We start from the raw sequence: 21,606 nt of genomic DNA on the forward strand, positions 1-21,606 counted from the left end.
CGTGGGCCCCTTTCGGATTTCCATTCTCTTATCCGTTCGATTCACCCGCTGGAATCGCTGACGACCGTTGGTTACCATGAGAGAATCAGGGAAGACCGTCGCATTACTCCATCAGCTGCTTTTATTCGAACAGAAATTGCATTATTCCGACGTTTAGCTTATCATTCCAGCCAATCGTCCATCGCCACGACGTTGAATTAGTTCTCTTCCTGTTGGTGATCCGACATCTAATCTCACGAAGAGGGGCAGTTCCTAAATATAGCGGATCTGAATAAAGAGGCCACGCCAGGCTCCACCAGAGCGAGGGTTTCCACATCCTTGTTCCTCATTTGTCGCCGCTGTGCCACGGATTGCTGTGCTTGTGGTCGTGGGAGGGAAAGGGAAAGGGGAAGGGCGACGAAGTCGCTTGGTGCGGATCTATCGAGCGCGAATCAAACGGTTGTAGCTCCGAGTTCCTGCTGTCCGAGGCGTCTTCGGGCGAGGGAGGTGGAGGTGGTAAGGCCAAGATGAGTGCGACTCCCGTGCCGGCTTCGGAGACCCACGGCAATCTTGATGAGCAGATCGCACAGCTCATGCAGTGCAAGCCGCTCTCTGAACAGGAGGTCATTCCGTGCTCTCGGTTCTTGGCTTTTTTTGTTCGATTTCTCTCTTATTTTTGGTTTGAATGATGGTTCTGGTGTTGTTTGTTGATTTTTGCGTTTGTTGGAAGATCGGAGAACTACTGGGTTTTTTTTCTTGATGCCAAAACGGGATTTTGATTTGGGATCTGCGTGCGATTAGGTTTCAGATGCGATTTGTGATGGCCATAGGAACTTACATATCTGGAATTGGTGGATGTTCTTTTGGATCTACTAATGTTTATTTTTGTCCCTACCTTTTCTAACAATTGGTTTTGTTGCCCATCTTGGATCCATCCCTCTGGTTTATTTCCCTGCTGTTTGGTGTTACCTTCTGATAATAGAGTTAATGGAGAAGCTTGTGATCCGCAACCATGAAAGATCCATTTTGACCTACCTGATTCTTGTATGTGTTTTAAAGATATGGTTTGAATGACTCTTGTGCCAAGTTTCATTTTGTCCGTCGTGAAGTAATCTGATGATGAATTTATCTGATTATCGGTGTGACTTAATCCTTAATCCTAATTGGACTGTATGCATGCTTTAGTTACTTGAATGTGACAGAAAATAGCTTATCTAGCACATTACACAAGTTATAGCAGCCCTCTCCTTGCAAGCAATTAATGCATTATTAACAAGTAATACAAGTAAACGTTTCATTTCTTTTTTCCTTTTCATGCTAAAAGTTCAGAAAATGTTGTTTATGGTTAAGACACTAGCCATTAGCTAATATGTTCTATTGATTGCTCAGTCAATTGTTGGTAGTTCCTGCGGTCAATCATTATGGGTTAATAACTAGGTTCAGAACTCCTTTTTATATTGATATTTATTCACAATTTCAGGTTAGAGTGTGCAGTTCCTGCAGTCAATCATTATGGGTTAATAACTAGGTTCAGAATTCCTTTTTATATTGATATTTATTCACAATTTCAGGTTAGAGTGCTCTGTGAGAAGGCTAAGGAGGTATTGATGGAAGAAAATAACGTTCAGGTGCTTATTATGTCTTTTAACCAAGCTTCTTTATCAATCAAGTTAAATCAAGGCGGTACTTAAACTGTAAGGTGCTAGATTGTATCTTCATGATAGGATCACTTTGTGATTGTATTCAATTTTTCCACAAACTGTTTACAAGCATAGTGGCTTTGATAACCGTCTTATATTTATATGAAATCCACCCTTCTCCACTCTTTCTAACCTGCATCTTCGAATCTTCTTCTTCTGCATTCCTTGCTCTTCGTTTCCATGTAATTTGTTCTACCATGGGGTGTCTAAACAATTCAAATCAAACCATAATACATCAGCTCAGAAAACCCCAAAAAAGTTTACAACGTACAAGAACCAAAGGTCTATTGAAATTGAACATATCTATTTCAATCTGGACAAGATGGGCATGTTCAAAGAGGGCAAATAGAGTCTATAATTATATAAGTTAAATTGATTAATGTTGAAGATGTGAGAGATTGATAAATCAGGGAACCCCATTTGATGTAATTGACTAGTGGTCTTACAATACGTTCAATATGGGACAATATCTATGTTGTCAAATCCCAAATAATATGACTCAGAGTTATAGTTTGTTGTTATTTTAGTTTGAACCAATTATCAACACACACACACACACAGAATGGAAGGACAGTATCTAAGATACGGAGACAATCCCAAATAGTTTGAGCCATTGTTTGCTGTTGTTGTTTGAACCACACAGATTAAGTTAAACTGATTTATTTATTTAAAGTTCAATTTGGTTTGCCATTAGTAGTAGCCAAAATGAAATGAAATGAAATGTAACTGTAAATTTTTCAACTGGAGGATTTTTTAACGAGTCAATCTTAATTTGTTCTGTGAACTGAATATTGGATGCTTGTAATTCATCATGTGCTTGCGTCTTCTTATTTGAGACCTACTCAGAAACTCTTGTCATTTTTTGGACAATTTCTCAACGTATTGCAGCCAGTGAAGAGTCCTGTGACTATCTGTGGTGATATACATGGTCAATTCCATGATCTGGCAGAGCTATTTCGAATTGGTGGGAAGGTGTGTTCTTAATAGAAAACTATCAAATAAATTTATTATACCTATTTACTCATTCCAACAAGTTCATCATGCATTTGATAATGTGTGTTTTCTTTTTTCTAGTGTCCAGATACCAATTACTTGTTTATGGGTGATTATGTGGATCGTGGATACTATTCGGTTGAGACAGTTACGGTAAGGACAGTGTCTTTCCCTCATTTTTTGCTCTGTTTCATGCTGGTGTAATTATTTTCTATAATCTTACTGATTTTTCTTGTTTAAGTTTATGGATTCCAAACCCTAGTTCATATCTCATCTTCCACATTTCAAATGGAGCTTATTGTTTAGTCCTAAGTTAGAACAGGCAATCTTTACTACAGTCATCTATGGCCGAAAGATCGTGGTGGTCTTATGCAAACCAGGATTTTTTTCCTGCTTTTCCTCCATTGACTGAAAGGAACAGTGGGAAACTTAAAAATAAAAATAAAATGCGCTAGTCACTTAAGGTTTCACATATTTTGGTTTTTTAGTTAAACTGAGCATACTTCACATCTGTCTTAAACTTTCGGTCACAATCTCTTGCAAAGTAAGTAGAGTAGCAAAGGAAGTTCAGCTTTCTACTTTACTACAAAGTCCTCTAATTGTGCCTGAAAGAGAATGATTTGTGCAAATGCAACATGCATGACTTGGGAAAATAATCACACGCTAAAAATGCTTTTTTACATGTAATGATATAAGTTGATATTTATCTACTTACAGGATGCACCTCACTTTAGTTTTATTAAACTATTTCAAGCTTACACATTATGGTACACTTAGAATTATCTGATCCTAGTTTTCATGGTTTGAGTACTTAATACAACCACGAAACTCCTGTGTGGGTTGTATCTCAAAGCAGGTGATATGAAATTTATTTTATTTTGTCTAAATTTTTATTACTTTTTAGAACTCGTCAAAATTTACGTTCTGACAGTGTCAATAATATATATATTTTTGCTGATAGTGAATTATGATGGCATTGAGATGAATTGCATAAAGGCTGATTATAGTTACATGAGTTTAGTGATTTTAATAGGAACCAAGCTTCAACATGTCTTAATTCATTGTTTGAAGAAATTGTATGTTGATGGCCTTGCTGTATATGAGCTTCTGCATTATTTATATGGGAATTTTGGATTTTTTATGCTTATAAAGTGATATAATACTGATGTAGTAACTGATTCTGTATGATTAGCTTTTGGTGGCTCTCAAAGTGCGTTATTCTCAACGAATCACCATTCTCAGAGGAAACCATGAAAGTCGTCAGGTATATTGTTTTTCCTATTGTATTCATTGTCTTACTGGTGAATTACAAGGTTAGGTTTGATTCATTTAATTTCTGACCATATAATTTCTTTTCCATTGTATCACAGATTACCCAGGTTTATGGGTTTTATGATGAATGCCTGAGAAAGTAAGTCCTGCCATGTTTGTTTCTAGGATTTGTATGTCCTCTTTCTATACTTTTACTATACTTCCTAGACCAGCTTCTTCCTAATGGTGTTACGTATTATCCTTTTATTTTATTGCATCTTTATCTTATACAACTTGATTAGCTTGACATAGAGAATCATATTTAAGTTGTATGAAAAGTTGATTGATGTCTGTTTCATGTGCAGCAAGTTTGTTTTGTTATGCTTGGGACGAGGTGGTATTTCTTTTAACTTCTATAAGATGAGCTAGTTTCTCCTCTTTTTTCTCATTCTTTGTTCACATTAATGTGCTGATTTTTAGTTTTTACAAAGAGAGACTATGTTGGTGTTTTCATCCCCATATGAATGCATTTTGCCTGTATTTATTTGTTTAATCCTGCAATGAATATTTGTGATAAATAGATTTAGGCACGTTTTTTTTAACATTGGCCTTTGGAATATAAGAGTTTCTCAAACTTGGAAATATGGCTTTGATGACCCGATTAAGTTTTTCTAATGTGCTCTCCATGCCTTTCTTTAATATTACAAGGTGGGCTGATATTTTACATTGGATAATCTACAAGATCTTGAAATTCAGAGTAAACAACTTCTTCCCAAATAGTCCTTTGTATGTTATGTTGTTGTAATATCCAAACCTTGGATCTTATCTTTCACTCAGTATATTTGCCAAAACCTGAGTAAGATATATCTTAAAGTTTATTATATAAAGAGGACTAAGCAAAGCCCAAACTTCTAATTAGGTTCTTCAACTTTAGTTTGGAAATGAATGTAATCAACTAATTGAGGGAATATGTAGGCCTAAATGATAGGTCCTAAGCATGCGCTTCTACTAAGAAAGATCACATTGGTGCCTAAACCTCTCAAATCACTGCTAATTAGGCCAACTAAAGTTTTCTATGCTCTCACTCTACTTCTCATAATGTTTTCAACATGTTGATTATATGATCTATTAATCATCTTTGAACAGTCCTTACCATTTTGACCAATTTTCTCTCTTTTGAATATATATTAGTACTGACTGATTTTAAAACAGTCTTATAACATTTTCTTTAGCCTACAAAGCACAAATTGATCACAATAGACTCTGATGATCATTTCTATTTGAATCAATCATTTTTATCCTATTAATGATAAATTGACCAATATTCATTCATGATAAATAATATGTCAAAGATATCTGAAACTAAAGACTTATGTTTTTCCATCTTATTTATTTATTTATATTGTTGAAACTCCATTTCATGTGTTCTATTTCTGTTCTACTCAAAACTTTTAGTTTCTTAAGTTTTCTCTACAAGCTTCAAGTCTCTCTCACACAATCACTTATTAGCAAATTTAGCATTCATTTATTTGAACATTTTTTAATATTGGAATTATTTTTTTTATTGTTGAAATTTCATGTGTTCTATTTCAATTCTACTTGAAACTTTTAGTTTCTAAAGTTTTTCTCTTCAAGCTTAATTGATAAAATGCTTATGGTGATTGTGCTGTATCAAGTTATCAAAGGTCTTCCTTTGTGTTCTGAATTTTGGTTGTTGTTTCAAGAATCATGTTTGACAAGTATGACAAATTTTTTAGCTTTTATTTCATTAGAATTTAATCTACTATTATCCTCTTTGACTAATAACTGATTTTATTTTTCTGATCCAGATATGGCAATGCAAATGTTTGGAAGATCTTCACAGATCTTTTTGATTATTTCCCATTGACGGCATTGGTTTGTGTTACTTATCATATCTTGGAGAATCTTGCTGAATTTTCTACAATTCTTTGCTTACGACATGAATGAGCAATTTATTAATTATGAATGATATGACTGATGTAATATCATGTCTTCTCTTAGTGAACGTTTTTAGTTGTTACTGTGTCTATATCTCTTGGTTTATTATGCACTAGAAAAGTTAAGTTTCTTGTAATGGTTTGCCTTGAATGCTATACTGACATCTACTGCCTGTAACAGTAAACTGCTAAATAGATGCCTAAGCAAGATGCCTCGAATAAAAAGTAAAATAGCTAACTAGTTCATTCAGGGAGAAACTGCCTGATTTTAGCCTGTTAGGAGATTATAAGTATTACTGAGACTATAAGTATTACCGTGCAAGTTGCCAAATAGCTAACAGATTTGGCATTAAACACTAATTCGGAAACAGCCTTTTGCAAAGCAGGTAAAGCTGTGTACATTGATTGAAATTGTGGACTGTGTGAAGCTATTTGTTAAACTAGATGTTGCAAACTTGAAATATCTTTTTATAGTTGATGAACTGCCTTGTTCAGTTAGTGCCTTTTGAAGTGGCAACTTAATTTATCATGGTTCTTCCGAGCTGAACAATTTTATTGCTGCAGGTTGAATCAGAAATTTTCTGCCTACATGGCGGATTGTCTCCATCTATTGAAACTCTTGATGGCATACGGAACTTTGATCGTGTTCAAGAAGTTCCCCATGAGGGTCCTATGTGTGATCTTTTGTGGTCTGATCCTGATGATAGATGTGGTTGGGGTATTTCTCCACGTGGTGCTGGTTACACATTCGGCCAAGTATGTTCATCTCTTCTCTTTACAATTTTCTATGGTAGTGTTGGTTTCACCTCTCAACAATTCGTTTTGAATCTTTCAGGACATATCCGAGCAATTCAACCATACCAATAATCTCAAATTGATAGCCAGAGCTCATCAATTGGTAATGGAGGGATACAACTGGGGACATGTAAATTTCTGCATCGATGAACCCTGTTTTATTCTTCTTGTTTCAGATTAAGAAGCGTAATTTTCAATGACAATTCTTTTCAACAGGAACAAAAGGTTGTTACCATATTTAGTGCCCCAAATTATTGTTATCGCTGTGGAAACATGGCTTCCATAATGGAAGTTGATGAATGTAAAGGGCAGACATTTATTCAGGTAGGTCGCTTGGAGACAACACATTATGCCTATTTCCATAATCACTGCAATTTCTTATCTGGAATTCCAATAATATTTGTTTTAATCTTCTTTTTTTTAGTAAATATGTTTATTTTAATGCTGAGACTGCCCATTGAATTGGAGGAGAGCCTGATGTAAATATCGTTTATGTTACAGTTTGAACCAGCACCTCGGAGAGGAGAGCCTGATGTAACTCGTAGGACACCTGACTACTTCCTGTAAGCAAAATAGTAGAGGCGTCTTGTCGGTTCCTGACAGCGAGTGATACGTGCTAGATGAGGTTGTGATTGCAGAATCCTCAAAAAGTCCTAAAGATTATGTTTCTGGAGACAAATGTCTTGTATAATGTTTTTGTAAGTTTCAATCCTTTTTGCACAAGGTTGTAATGCAGTTCGTATAATTTTGAAGGGAACCCCTTGTCCCTTTGTCATATTCTTCATTTCTTCGTGCGTATGCTATTTAATGTTGTAGAGGGACTTAATTTGCTAAGTGCGTCGCTAAAGACTAGTAAATTTAGCACCTTTAAACGGAATGATTTTGTGTATCTTACGCTGACTGTTGTGTAGATGGCTGTGATCTGTTCTGAAATTGTCTTTCTACTATGTGCAATTCATGATAGCTTGCTTCTTTCTGCATGGTCTTCAAATGACTGAATCAGTGTAGCATCTTTGATACCAATTAGAATACCAATTGTCATCTTTGATGGTTTCCATCAATCATTACTGGAACTACTAGTTATTTAGATGGCAATTAGAGACGGTTACACCTATGATGAACAACATAATTAAATACATTATATTTAAAAATCACTGACAAATATATGTAATATTTCTTACAGAAATCCTCATAATAAGTAGGAATAGCATTGAAAGCATCTCAGGGGAAAAACATGTTTAGAGTTCCTCTTTCATTATTTAAGAAGCCTTACAAAAAGGATTGCATCATAGATGGCTAAAACAAAATATTTGGGTTGGAAAATGGGTGAAAAAAAAATGATGCGTTTCTGTAAGCTTGCATTAAATCACAATAAATAGCGCGTCTTCTACTGGACAAGACCACGCTGCTTGAACACCTCGAGCATCGCCACACCAATCTTTGCTGGTGATTCGACTACTGTCACACCTGCTTCTCGGAGGGTTTTGATTTTATCTTGTGCGGTACCTTTTCCACCGGACACTATCGCTGCATGAAAGAGTATGACAATTTAGCTTGGCATGGGAAGAAACATAATTTTGTGGATAAAGGTGATTCGTTTGTCTCTAGCGCCATTATCAGTTCGTTTCCAGGCCAAAAAAAGTAAAACACGGATGACTATTAGTCTTGACAGTTGAATAACGCATGAGGAAAGATAGACACATGACTACTAACCAGAATTTGACCCTAAGACCTCATAATGACAATTCCACTGTGCGTTGGCCAACTATCCATCCAAAATTAAAGTAACCGATGATGTGGCACAACAAAAGATGACCTTTAACAATGAATGATTTGGCATGTGATGACATAAGGAGTAAATAGTGAAATCATAGCTCCAAAAGAAGAATTACTGAAGAAGCATTTTCAGAATTCTCAGGTTCAGGTAATGTTGGTCGAGCTAGAAGAATTACAGCAAGTGTGAAAACAGGGGCAAAGTATCTAAGAAGAAGTATAACTTTGTAACAAGAAATGACATGGCATCTTATGGCGTAAATCATAACTAGATTGACCAAAAATGGCATCTCAAATTAGTTTAGAAGGTATAGCACAAACCTCCAGCGTGACCCATTCGGCGCCCTGGTGGTGCTGTAAGACCAGCTATGAATGCCACAACTGGCTTCTCAGTTTTACTTTCCTATTTAGACGGAAAAAAATAAATGCTAATCAGCATAAACTCTATCAGTAGATGAAACCCCCAAAAGAAAATAAATTCATCAAACAGCAGAGTTCAATCCATTCTACTACAAACAGTCCCTCAAAAAACTATTATCTTTCATGTCAATTAATATTATGCCCATTTGATTGGAAAAAGTGAACATCTCTGACAATTTTTGGCCAATTCATTATGACAAAAAAATATACAGTGAGAAATGGAACAATTTGTCAAACATGAATATCTTGAACAAAAACAAATGAAAGTCCAATTGTGTATTAATTTATCTGGTGATTGAACTTTTATGTGAGGCTATAGCAGCACTATCTAGACATTTGAGTCACTTTAAATGTGAAAAGTAGTGTCAAGAAACTTTTACGCAGATGGCTAATATTTAAATAGTTTATCAAATTCATAACTAACATTATGAGAAAAATTGATATTTTGGACCTAGTTTAAGTTGAAACCCATTTACAAAATTAAGAAGCATTTTGGACCTTATCAGACAAATCTGTGCAGATTACACATCAAGATCAAGAATCAAAAGAGGCATAAACTCAGAGAAGAGGACAAACATATCATGTACCTGAATTAGTGCAGCAGCATCTTCTTCAGCAGTTCCTCCAATTTCTCCAATAAGGATAATACCTGAAAAGCAAGTCACATTGAGGAATCAAACCTAAGAAGAATTTGTTTTTGGCTTGAATAAAAAGCATTATGTTAATAGCTGAACAGAAAATTTAAGTCTAGTGTACTTTAATGATTTAAAGAAAATATCAATACTCTTTAAATTAAGAAATAAACTATAAAGGCAGATTTGTGACTGAGAAAAAAGACAGATCTGTGAATGATCTGAAGTAGGAATTAGATCCAACTCAGCACTTCTACTCGATCCTAACCCAACTCTAAATTAGGTTAATACTTACGAGAAATCTACACAGACAAAATCTGAGTTCATAATACAGATGATAGCTACAATAGATTGATCAGATCATATAGAGTTCACATTTCATTAACAACCTCGTGCCATTTTCATGGTCCCCCAGCTGGTTCTCTTTTATAAACAAAACAACAAAACAAGCGTCCATGAATTCAACTAGGTGAAAAGCAACTACAAGTGTTCATCCAAGCCTTCAACTGACCTTCAGTCTGAGGATCTTCAAGGAACTTTGATATGCAATCAACGAAGTTTGTTCCATTAAAGGGATCACCACCAATTCCTACACAAGTTGATTGTCCAAGACCAACGGCAGTTGTTTGAAAGACCTACAAGTATAGCACATAATCAGTTTTTGTCAGATGATTTTAATGCTAAATCCTTCATACATACCGCTTCATATGTCAAGGTACCAGATCGAGAAACAATCCCAACTCGTCCTGGCTTGTGGATGTATCCAGGCATTATTCCAATTTTGCATTCTCCCGGTTTGATGATGCCAGGACAATTGGGTCCTATCAATCGAGTTTTTGATTGCTTGTTCAGTGCAGATTTTACTCGAACCTGACATTCAAACCATTAACAATTCACTTGTATGAAATCCCATAAAACAACAGATCAGCTTCTTAGATAATATCATATAATGCCACAAACTCAATGATAGATAAGAGTTATCACTCGGAAATCAATTTCATTATCAAAATCTTGAGCTTTTCAATTCTACGAGTAAGATAATTTTTCAGCTATCTCATGGATATGCTGTGTTGTAAGTGCACTAACAATTAGCCCTCAAGCAGACAACGAGCTAAAATGTAATGACAAGGCTTAACAGATTGAGGTTGTTAGAATTGTGTGATTCATGATCAGTATTGAACACATTATGATTCATATGTGTGGTAATACATTTCATTTTTGCTTTCTAGATACACTTAACCAGCCATAGTGAATCCTTCAGTCCTAAAGTACAGCATTAGTTTCGTATTACATTTATTCCCAAATAGACTTGCATTGGATCCAAATTCAAATCGTGAAATTGATGCAAAATAGTTTTGCATATCCAGATTCCTCTCTAGCAGTTTCTGTTTGAGTATTAGACCAGATCCTAAATCTTCCTAGCATCAGATATCAGTTCCTTTAAATAGCTGGGCCACAAGAGGCCACTTATGAGAACTGCATAGGCTGGGCCAAATTGACTAGTTTCGTGGAGGGGGCAAATGAAGCTGCTGAGAAGGCCAAAGGAGAGACCAAGAATCATCCATAGAGGAGGGTTTATATGAGGCTTTCCGCTTTTGGTGTTGCAGATCAGGGTGGGAGAGGGTGACAACTTCTGGAAGGAAGGAGGTGATGAAGGTAGAGGCAAGGAGAGGCAAGAGACTACTGTTGGAAAGGATGTGGCAACAGGAGGGGCACTGATCCAGGCGTAAATGGGCTAGGCATAAACAATCGTGAGGGAGCATTTGGCTCACGCCAGGAGAAGAGGAGCTGGCAACAGGAACAGAAAAAGAAGGAAACAAGGTTTCTGTTAGCAAGATTAGTTGGGCTATAATAAATTTCACTACTTGAAATTTAATGCCCCCATCAAAACCATAAGTCCAACTCACAACTCATAATAATGGTAGCTCCACTAGCAATCATTCCTAAACACCACAACGAACCATTGCTCAAATGCTTTTTTTTAAGCCAAGTTAATAATAGTTCATTCATCTATGCATTGATCCCTTCATAAGCCCACAACTAAAGAATGATATTGTAGCTATGCAAATGGTATATGATTAATCTACTATCAATTTTATACTACCCTAACCCTCAACCTGCAGGGAGTCCAAAATAATTAATGCACAATAAATAGCAAAAAAAAAAACAATAGGTATAGAAAGAGCAATAAGGACTTAGAGTTACCATGTCATGTTGGGGAATTCCTTCAGTAATACACACAACGAGATCTAACTCAGCTTCCACTGCCTCCATAATTGCAGCAGCAGCAAATGGAGGGGGGACATAAATAACTGACGCATTAGCTTTCATCTCAGCCTTTGCTTCTGCAACTGTATTGAAGACTGGAAGGCCTAAATGTTCAGTTCCACCTTTCTTAGGTGTCACCCCACCAACCTGCAGCAAAGAGGGCATCGAGTTCAGTTCCACAAATTGACAAGTGAAAGATGCATCATTTGATCTAAGGCTAAAACTATTGTGTATTAGCTTGCACATCAAGGTTCCAAATGTTAGACCTCAAGTAAAAGATTGATCATTTTATTTAGGGCTGACTAAAACTGCTCTTAGAATTAACTTGCTTAGCCAACCTTGATCAATGAGTATTGGCTAAAGAATGTGTTTTGTTTAGAAAACAATCTTTCTAAGATCATGTGAAGCAAAATTTGATATTTCCTAAAGTTTTCCTTTTGTCAATGTGCTCATGAGTCTCTTAGGAAACTCACTTCAATTCTTCATTTCAATTTCCAAGGTAATCCAATTCTTCATTTTTTTTTCTCTCATTTCACTCGCTTGCCTTTTTGCCCTTCAATCTTTACTACCATCTATGTCTGCCAAACCATCACTTTTTGTATTACTTTTCCGAATCTCTCTCTCACCCACATAGACTGACCCCAACATCTTCCATCAAGATCCCTTCCCAAAAATTCTCCAATAGTAACACTTAATGTCCTATCCATTAAGGTACTTTCACTGTCTCTCCAATCACCAGGATTGTCAATTGACTCTCCTACACACTTCTAAAGGTATCCAATTAAAGGGATTCTCTCCATACCAAGTCATTGTCCAAAAGGATGCCCGGCCCTCTAGACCAATCAATGGTTTCCATAGTAAGGTGATACACCTCCAGCTTGACAGTGAGACCCAAAATACTAAACAATATACCGGGGTCACCCAATTACTTCATAGGAATTCCAACCAATCATACTTGGAGAATATGATTGTATAACGTGTACATGGATGACAACTATATAGAAACGCCTATTAGGGTCAAGGATAAGAGTTGGACTTGGGATATTAGTGTGTCCAACATGGCTACAAAGAGGATACAGGAAGAATCCAAGCATTATACATACCTAGATTGTTTATGAAGACTTACATCTAAATGCCCACTTTCTTTACTCCACAAAATATTGCATTTATTGTCAATTTCCTTGTCTTGCATAAACACCTTGGTCTTGAGTCACAAGTCCCTATATCAAACTTGGATGATCCAAGAGTTCAATATTGATTCATCTCATTTTCTATGATCAGATAAATCTCATCAAAAATCAAGTTAGCATTAAAGCCACACATCAAAGAAATTAACTGTGATATCAGTTTTGTGTAATATTTAACTGAAAATGCAAAAAGAAGACATCAAAGGGTACCAACTATCTAGATTCAACCAACAGAACAGATAATCATAATAAATAGGGTTTTATAGGAAAAAAAACTCATTTAGAAAAGCGTTTCAGCTACAAGCTGCAGCGAACGTAAACCTAGCTACCATATCAAAACTTTCTCGTGGTATAAAACAAAAATCAAAGATTAACTAGAAAACCTAATTGCAGAAGAAATGGGACTCATTTACCATACACGCAATGAAAATATACCACCTTGAGAGCACAAGGTACAACAGATCGAGTTAGAGATAAAAAAAATAAAATCCATAGCAGTCCATGCCAAGTAAGGAGATAAGGGGCTGAGGTTGTGGCGCTCACCATCTTGGTTCCGTACTCGATGGCCTGCTCAGTGTGAAAGGTCCCGTTTTTTCCGGTGATGCCTTGGCAGATCACCCGGGTATTCTTGTCGACGAAGACCGCTGGTGAAGGCGGCGCCGCGGCGTTGTAACTCCGGGAAAAGGAGAGCAACGGGGAAGAGGTGGTAGAGTTGGCGAAGATCTTGGAGGTGATGGATCCGATCAACTTCGACGCTTGGCGATGCATGACGAAAAGCCGCCGTTTCCGAGGCCTCTCCCGAGCAGTTTTGACGAGTTGGTCCCAAGGTTTGCATTTTTTCCATGAGGCATCATTTATATATATATATATATTTCAACTATGTTTCATTTATAAAATAAATAAATAAATAATTTTTCCATACGGTTTGGTCAAATTCTTTATTTTTGGTATTTAATTTAATTTTTCATTTAATGCGGTCTTTTTATTTAATTCTAATTTAATGACATTTTTCCAACACTAAATTGTCCAAAAATGATTTATAGCAAACTCAACTTGCTCTATCCAAATTTTTCTTTACGGATTTAACTAGAATCTAGTATGTTATAAATATAAAATAAGCTCTCATTATTTTTATAAATAATGAAAAATCTAAAAATAAATTGAAGATCAAAGAGCAGCCCCGTATATAAAAATTAGAACTCATGATTTTTTTTTATCACATGATAATAATTTTATCATTACGCCAAGCTCCTTTTCTTTAAATTTAAGATCATTTAACTAAATCAAATGTATTTTCTAATTCAGGGATTGAGTTCAGAGTTTATGACAATTTATCCTTTTTCTAACCAAAATTATTGAGGTACTAAATGAGATAAACATCAGATAATAAATGGCCAATGCCCATAACAAAGTTTGAAAGGAATATAGTCGAATAGATACACAGATACATCACTACATCAGAGTAAATTGCGATACACCTTTCACACATACACGTTCACAAACACACGGTGACTCTGAAAAGAAACAGCAGGATTGGTGTACGGCCCAGTCATTTAAACCTGCAAAAAAACAGAAAAATCTTCCCATGAGTTGCAAAATAAAAAGTTAAGCAGCAATTTCTTCATCAAATTAATCTTGATCCCAGCTTTTTTTGGCAGTAGGGCCAGAATATGAACTTGTGGCATTATAACACAACCACCAACAAAGCAAGCGAGCATAAGAAAAAAGTGTTGAATGAACAAGAAGAGGAATTCGAGAAAATAAAGCTATTTGCACAATAAACTCATTTTTTTATTAGACTAGTCACGTAAAATCTTGTCCTAATGATATAATATCTTGAAATGACAAATCCTACCCCATACACGTTTACCATATGGTAGTAAAGTCAGATTGACAATTGAAAAAAGATGTAAAAACTTAATAAGAGAAGACCAATTACAGTTGCTGTAATTGACATTAAAGCTTTAAACAAAAAGATCAAGCCAACCAATATGTTCAATTCTTTTGTTGCCAGTGATGACTAGACAGTAAAAGGTACTTGGCCAAAATAGTGTTTGAGATAAGAAATTAAATCAATTTAAAAAACACTGGATTAAACAAAATCATTTCTATTCTACTTAATAGTATTGCCTGTCTGTGCATGCATAGGTCACTTATGTTTTCCAAAATATTACTTGGTGAGTTTTTATCACAAAGGCAATTCTTTTGCTGCACAATATAATCTGGCACCAATACACATCAACTAATCATCTTGTGCCTGTGCCTGTGCCTGTGCCTGTGCCTTGTGTGTAGATACAAGGTAACAGTATATAAGAATATAAAATCAAGGTCGATCAAGATTTGTCAAATCCCTCTGCTAAGGCCTAGATTTACCAAAATAGATACACAAAATTAACACACATACAGCAACTTTGCAGAGTAAGCATCGATGGAAATTAAAAATAAATAAATAAATAAACAAATATAAGGATGGTATTAAAACCCAAGAACTCTCTCTTGGGACCTCTTAGTATTTAAGAAATTATCAAAAGCCCTCCTTTGCAGATGTCAGACTGAAGGTGTTTTATGCTCCCCTTCCTGCCCTCTTTAACTTGCCCCCTCAAGCTCCATATCATTAGATGCTATGGAGAAACTCGAACACCATATTAAAGCCAAAGAAAAACCTGTTCATCCCAGAATGTTAAGCGGATTATAAGATCCCTCATTTAGAGATGTGACACCAAGGACAGAGTTTTATCCTCTCGTTCTCACTTCTACTCTCTTTAACATATGGGATAGGATGATGGAAGGATATATTTACATTCCACTATCATATGGGATTATTCATGGTCTTCACATCACCACCATGTACCACACCCACCACTTTCAAAGTACTACAATAAACTTTTGATTAGGGGGAGGTGAAATCCATCATTGCCATAGGTTACTGCAGCTAGTCAAAAGTGAGGAAAAGTCTAATTGAATATTTCACAAAATCAGATTTTCTAGGCACCAAACATGAAAATGAGCATGAGACACTGAATTTGCTTCATCTATGTTTTTTAATACAGTTTACAAGTAAGCGTTTTGGTGATGCAACTGATAAAGGAAAGTATTTGGTCACGCAAAGAGGTTATCTTTCATAAAGGATCAACGACGAAACCTGCTTAAAGGTTCCTTCAGACACCATAACTATGCACTACTGCGACAACAATTGATATGCAACATGAACAAAGGAAAATTGTTAAGGGGGTTTTTAGTAGTAAAAACGGCAAAGAAAATGGGGGGATTTTAGGTCAATTGCCCTATCTTGAGGTAAAGATGTGCCAAATATTGATAAGAAGAGTACAAGAGAAGGGCAAAACAGTTTTCTGTACTTTTTTGCAATCGGAAACAATGATTTTTATTCCCAAATCAAAGAAAAATGATGAACGGATTAAAATAAAAGTTAAAAAAAAAATCGTATGAGGGAAAGCATCTGACCTCTGAAACGGCCGGGAGCAACTCCTCAGGGAAGAACCCACGGCCGAGGGCCTTGGCCTTGCACTGCCGGATACGATCGAACTCGCTGGCGGATAGAGTCTGCGAAAGAAACCCTACCTTGAACTCGATGGTGCCGTCGGCCGGATGGGCCTCGATTCCTGTGAGGGAGACCCAGAAAAAGAGCTGCTTGGCCTGGATCCCGGAGATGTCGGAGATGGCTCCGTAGGAGAGCTTCCCGCGGATGGTCTTTTCGTAATACACGAGGTAGGAGAATTTGACGTAGCACGGAGCCTCGAGCTCCACCACAAAGTCGCCGTTCTCCGAGAGGGAGTTGCTCACGACCGAGTCGGGGAGGAGCCCCTTGGGGAGCCCGTATTCGGGTAACAAGTCGTGCGCGTTTTCGGCGTCGGCGAAGCTGACGGCGGAGAGGAAGAGAAGGAGGAGGATGGGAACGGCGGCGGAAAAGAGGCGGAGGCTGATCGGAGCGGCCATGGCTTGGGCGGAGCCGATGAGTCTGATACTTTTCTCGAAACGATGAGCGACGCGAGAGAATTAAATAGCTCTCTGGAATTCGCTGCTACCCTATGGAAATCTCCCCGCATTTCTTACCAAATATAATTGCAGGGTCCCACGCCGTCGCTTTTGTTCTTCAGGTCGATTATTTTTAAAGACCGAGTTGGGTAAGCGATCTGTACGATGGAATCTAGAGGGCACTCAAGTAAAATATTATATGATTGTTCTAAAAATTTTAAGATAAACGTGTTAAAGATTTTGCACTCAACAAACATTCAATAGATTCATATAATATATTTTTGTCTTTTTTCGTAAATTAAAGAATAATAATAAATCAGATAACATTCCATTAGCCACCCATCATACAGAGGAGCCAGATTATTACACCTAAATGGCCTTTTAATCTGCATAACTTGAGTGGTTGAGCCAGCCAAACTAACTTATGATTGATTGCATTCAAATTAGATGACAGCATTGCCCTCAACTGCTTTCAACTACATCGTCCAACGCCAAATGTAATGTGACTTAACACTAATTGATTGCTTTATGTCATTTCTACATGAAAATATTTTGATTGATTGATGGATAACGATTTGTTTGCCAAGGGACGAATAGAAGAAAGTGGAGTCGAAGATAATCACCAGCCCATTAAAGGATTGTGTTTCAAATCGGGCCAGACAGAACGGCCCATTAAATTGCCAACTGAAGATTAGTTTGGTCCCCACTCCCAACGGAATAGGAAAGTGAAGAATTATTAAAATAATGGCATGAGCAGTTGCAGTGGGCCGAACCCAGCCCATGCTGAAGGCTCTTTTACCAATTCTTCACTTCAAATCCCAAAGGTAATCCAATTCTTCTGTTTTTTCTCTCATTTCACTCTCGCCTTTTTTTTTCCGTCAATCTTTACTACCATCTATGTTTACCCAACCATCACTTTTTATGTTATTTTCCTTCCTACTTTTAAGAATATATTTGATACAGGTATAATCTTAGTTATATGATTATATGGTAATCACGTAATTAAGATTATAGGTGGAATAAAATATATCCTTAGTTATGTTTGATTTAACTTAGATAATGTTATAATCTAGTTTAACATTTATTATATTAACCTTTATTAAATTTAATATTTAATTATTTTTAAATTAAATTAAATTATATTAATAATATTATTATTAATTAATAAGTTGATAATATATAATAAATAAATAAAATTGATTTATAATTTTTAAAATTTAAAATAAATTTATATATATATTAAAATATAATTAAAATAAATTTAGATATTTGCATTTACCGTGTTTCTCCCCGGTTCGCCGACGGCCCCGCGCCGCCTCCTCTGCAAGTTGTTGGCATGTAACCTCCTTTGCAAGTTGTTGGCAAGTCGTTTCCATTCAGCCTGATGTTACCTACGAGGAGGTTCCGGTACGAATTATGGATCACAAAGAGCGTCAGTTGTGGAACAAGACTATCCGGTTGGTTAAAGTTATCAAGGGGATAAAATATTGGGCTAGGAAAAAGCATATTTAAGCTACCTTATTTGAACGAGGAAATGTTTATTTTCCTTAAATGTTTATTTTCCTTTTCTATAAATTCCTTCCCGTGCCCTATTTCTTCCCTGCCGAAAACCTTCCTCTCCTCAACTCATCGTCGCCCGACCTTCTCTTCTCTCCCGAGCCGCACGTCGTCATCTCCTCTCTTTTCTTCTTTCCCTTCTCTTCATCTCGCGACGCCACCCTAACTTCGCCGATTCTCTTCCTTTCCTTGCGATTGCGACGCAAGTCGTGAGCTCCATCACTGTGCTCGGCAACGACCCTTCCTCTACCCAGATCTTGCGATGTCTCTCCCGATCCTTCTTCCTCTCGATCTCGCGGGCGCTGCCTAATTGTCTGGTGTCGCCAGAAACAGTCGCCCGCCTGTCCTGGACGAGCAGGGAGGAACGTTGAGTGCCACTCTACGTTCTCTCTCTTGGTCGCAGATCGAGCATCCGAGTGTGCCTAGATCGCCGGAAACCAAGGACGCGAGTAGGCGACAGAGGTAGGTTGCTTGAGTCCTTCCTCGAATATTACTTTTTGTTGATCTCTGTCGTGCCTTGCCTCCTTCTCAAAGCAGTGGTGATCCGACAGTGTGACTGAAAGGTGAGGGCTTGGTTCTTAATCTTGTGCTCTGTTCTGGTTCGATTCTACCGTGAACGTCACCAGCTATTGGAGAGGAAGAGAAAGGTGTATCCAGCAGCGACAGCTTCTTCCGGCAGCACCCTCCCTGGCTGTGAGTTTAGGTAAGGTGTAGAGAATTTGGTTTCTTTGTTATAGCCTACACCTGGATTGAAGCTAGGGAAGGTTAGGAATGAATTGTTCTTAATTTGATTTAAGGTTAGGTTGATTATGTATAGATTTTAATCTAATTGAATAGTGGGATGGTTAGGGTTAGTAGATCTAATCCTAGTTGACCTATGGATTATAATTAGTAGATTAATCAATAATTTGGGTTAGTGATTATATTGATTAGGAGATTTTATTTAGCCATTTAACTCGTATGATTTTAGCTAAATAAAAGTTATGCATATGATTGATGCAGGACTTTGATTCGAGACGAGCGTCTCGACGTAGGATTTCTGGATACGATTTTCTTTTGAGGTGGGTACCTCTGACTTATCTTTTTGATATTGTCATTCTGATATGCTTAGTAGATTATAACTAGTAGTAATAGTTATGTTTTTGTATGCTTAGTATGTCACTACTTGATACCTGTAGTATGCTCATACTTTTATCTTTTATGCATTTATGATTATGTCCTTCTATTCTTGCATTGTGTACTTATGTAGTGACATTCAGTGCATTATCGGATACAAGTCTAGCTACTAGTTATACTTGGTATGTGTACCTTGTTTATTACTTTGCATATGTACCTAGGTTTACTACTTGGCATGTGTACCTAGGTTTACTATCTAGCATGTGTACCTAGATCATTGATTTGGACTTGGTTTCCTTTTTGGTACACATTATGAGGAGGCTGGTATTTGTCAGAATTTATATGCTTAGTGACATGCACCATCTTGTACTATTGCATGTTGAGTGATTGTCGGCTCCATTATTGTTGAGCACATTGTTTCAGTTACATGGATCTGCACACACAACCATTCATGGGTTAGTGGTATATCAGACAGGGTGTGTTGCAGCAGGTTACTCTGTCAAGGGTTCCGCTGGCCCACTCATGTGTAGTGGTGGTGCAGCTTAGTAGCAGGACAGGGATCCCTCCTCTGGACTGTCACAGGGAGATGAGAGCATGAGCTCCCCTACTTATGATTTGGGGTAGGAGGATAGGTGTACTCCGATAACATACTGTCTACTCGGTCACTCAGGACTAGTGATGGCAGAGCGCACAGTTGTCATAGTCCTACCCACTCGGTCTTACCATCGCGTGTGAGATGGCTGACTGCGTCAGGGGTGACCATGTCATTTTTGCATCATATGCATGAATTACATTTATTGCTTGTGATTGCTGCATTTTGGATGTTGCATTTGTTTGGGTTGCATATGATTGACATACATACAGGAGACATGAGGTATCTGGTCTAATGACCCTTATGTCAGGATAGGAGACCCTGGTGAGTACAGTTCTTCTTTACTTGTTCAGTTTTCACATTTCTTGTTATTGGTCAGGATACTGTACTCCATGATTATTACTGATAATTATATTTTATTATGCATGTCCGCTTGATACCCGCTGAGTTGTTGAACTCACTACCCCTTATTTCTCATGTTGTTTTCAGGTTAGCACATAGATATGTCGTGTTGCTTGGAGTATCCTATCTGTCGGTCTCACGTCACATCAGAAGATGGTTTACCTCGCTCTTGATTTCTTTTTTATATATATTCTTTATTATTTTAACTTTGTATTTGTAATTAGTCATTTGACTATTTTATTGGTTTAGTGTTATATTTGTGTTTAAGCCGTGCCGACACGCATTGTGTTGTTTTGGTTGTATGAGCTTTTCGTTTGTTTTTTTTCCGTTGTGTTTTTATTATAGCCCAGTGGGTTGTTTTATATATAACTGCATAGTTATATTTGTAGTACAGCCGTGTGGACTGTTTAATATATATATAACTACGTGGTTGTGTATATAATTCAGTCGTGTGGACTGATGTATTTGTTGTTGATGTATATATATTTCATATTATTATCGGTACAAGAAAGATGCTACTGGATTTTTCACCAGCAGAGATTCTTTTGGGACATGACAATAATTAATTGCTTATGTCATTTTTATATGAAATATCTATCTCTTGATTGATTGATGGACGAACAATTTGTTTGCCGAGGGACGAATAGAATAAAGTGTAGGCGAAGATGATCACAACCCATTAAAGCAATGTGCTTCAAATCGGGCCAGACAGAACCGGCCCATTAAATGAATTTTTTAAAATAATGACATGGGAGGTTGTACTGGGCCGAACCCAGCCCGTGATGAAGGCCCTCTTTGACCAAACCCTTGTATAATACTAATATTATACATGTAAAATAAAAAACTTGAATTTTCTCACATTAATAACCTGAACCAATTTTTACAAATTCTAAAGTCTGTCTGGTTTGGAGTTCTTAAAACTCTTCGGTGGCTTATAAGAAACAAATAATATGATAAGTGCAAAATCAAATTTCCATATTTTTTTTTAAA

General features: G+C 36.9%; 3 protein-coding genes across 3 annotated transcripts; 1 reads left to right on the forward strand and 2 right to left on the reverse strand.

Annotated features, from left to right (window-relative positions):
• The first annotated feature begins 274 nt into the window (after positions 1–274).
• LOC122014598 (serine/threonine-protein phosphatase PP2A catalytic subunit-like) lies at positions 275–7,553 on the forward strand. Its single transcript, XM_042570923.1, has 11 exons — positions 275–602; positions 1,551–1,607; positions 2,568–2,651; positions 2,754–2,825; positions 3,865–3,936; positions 4,043–4,083; positions 5,753–5,819; positions 6,446–6,637; positions 6,717–6,806; positions 6,893–7,000; positions 7,178–7,553. Exons 1-11 carry the CDS (start codon positions 507–509, stop codon positions 7,241–7,243), a joined length of 945 nt encoding a protein of 314 aa, XP_042426857.1. The 5' UTR covers positions 275–506; the 3' UTR covers positions 7,244–7,553.
• Positions 7,554–7,790: 237 nt separating this feature from the next.
• LOC122014606 (succinate--CoA ligase [ADP-forming] subunit alpha, mitochondrial-like) lies at positions 7,791–13,789 on the reverse strand. The gene is made up of 7 exons (XM_042570935.1): positions 13,500–13,789; positions 11,707–11,916; positions 10,201–10,371; positions 10,013–10,136; positions 9,457–9,518; positions 8,771–8,852; positions 7,791–8,203 (listed from the first exon to the last, which is right to left on the reverse strand). Exons 1-7 carry the CDS (start codon positions 13,722–13,724, stop codon positions 8,064–8,066), a joined length of 1,014 nt encoding a protein of 337 aa, XP_042426869.1. The 5' UTR covers positions 13,725–13,789; the 3' UTR covers positions 7,791–8,063.
• Positions 13,790–14,340: 551 nt separating this feature from the next.
• LOC122014615 lies at positions 14,341–16,969 on the reverse strand. Its single transcript, XM_042570944.1, has 2 exons — positions 16,419–16,969; positions 14,341–14,515 (listed from the first exon to the last, which is right to left on the reverse strand). The coding sequence occupies exons 1-2, from the start codon at positions 16,908–16,910 to the stop codon at positions 14,510–14,512; spliced, it is 498 nt and encodes a 165-aa protein (XP_042426878.1). The 5' UTR covers positions 16,911–16,969; the 3' UTR covers positions 14,341–14,509.
• Positions 16,970–21,606: the final 4,637 nt, after the last annotated feature.

This window comes from Zingiber officinale, chromosome 1A, assembly GCF_018446385.1.
Source record: "Zingiber officinale cultivar Zhangliang chromosome 1A, Zo_v1.1, whole genome shotgun sequence".
NCBI lineage: Eukaryota > Viridiplantae > Streptophyta > Magnoliopsida > Zingiberales > Zingiberaceae > Zingiber > Zingiber officinale.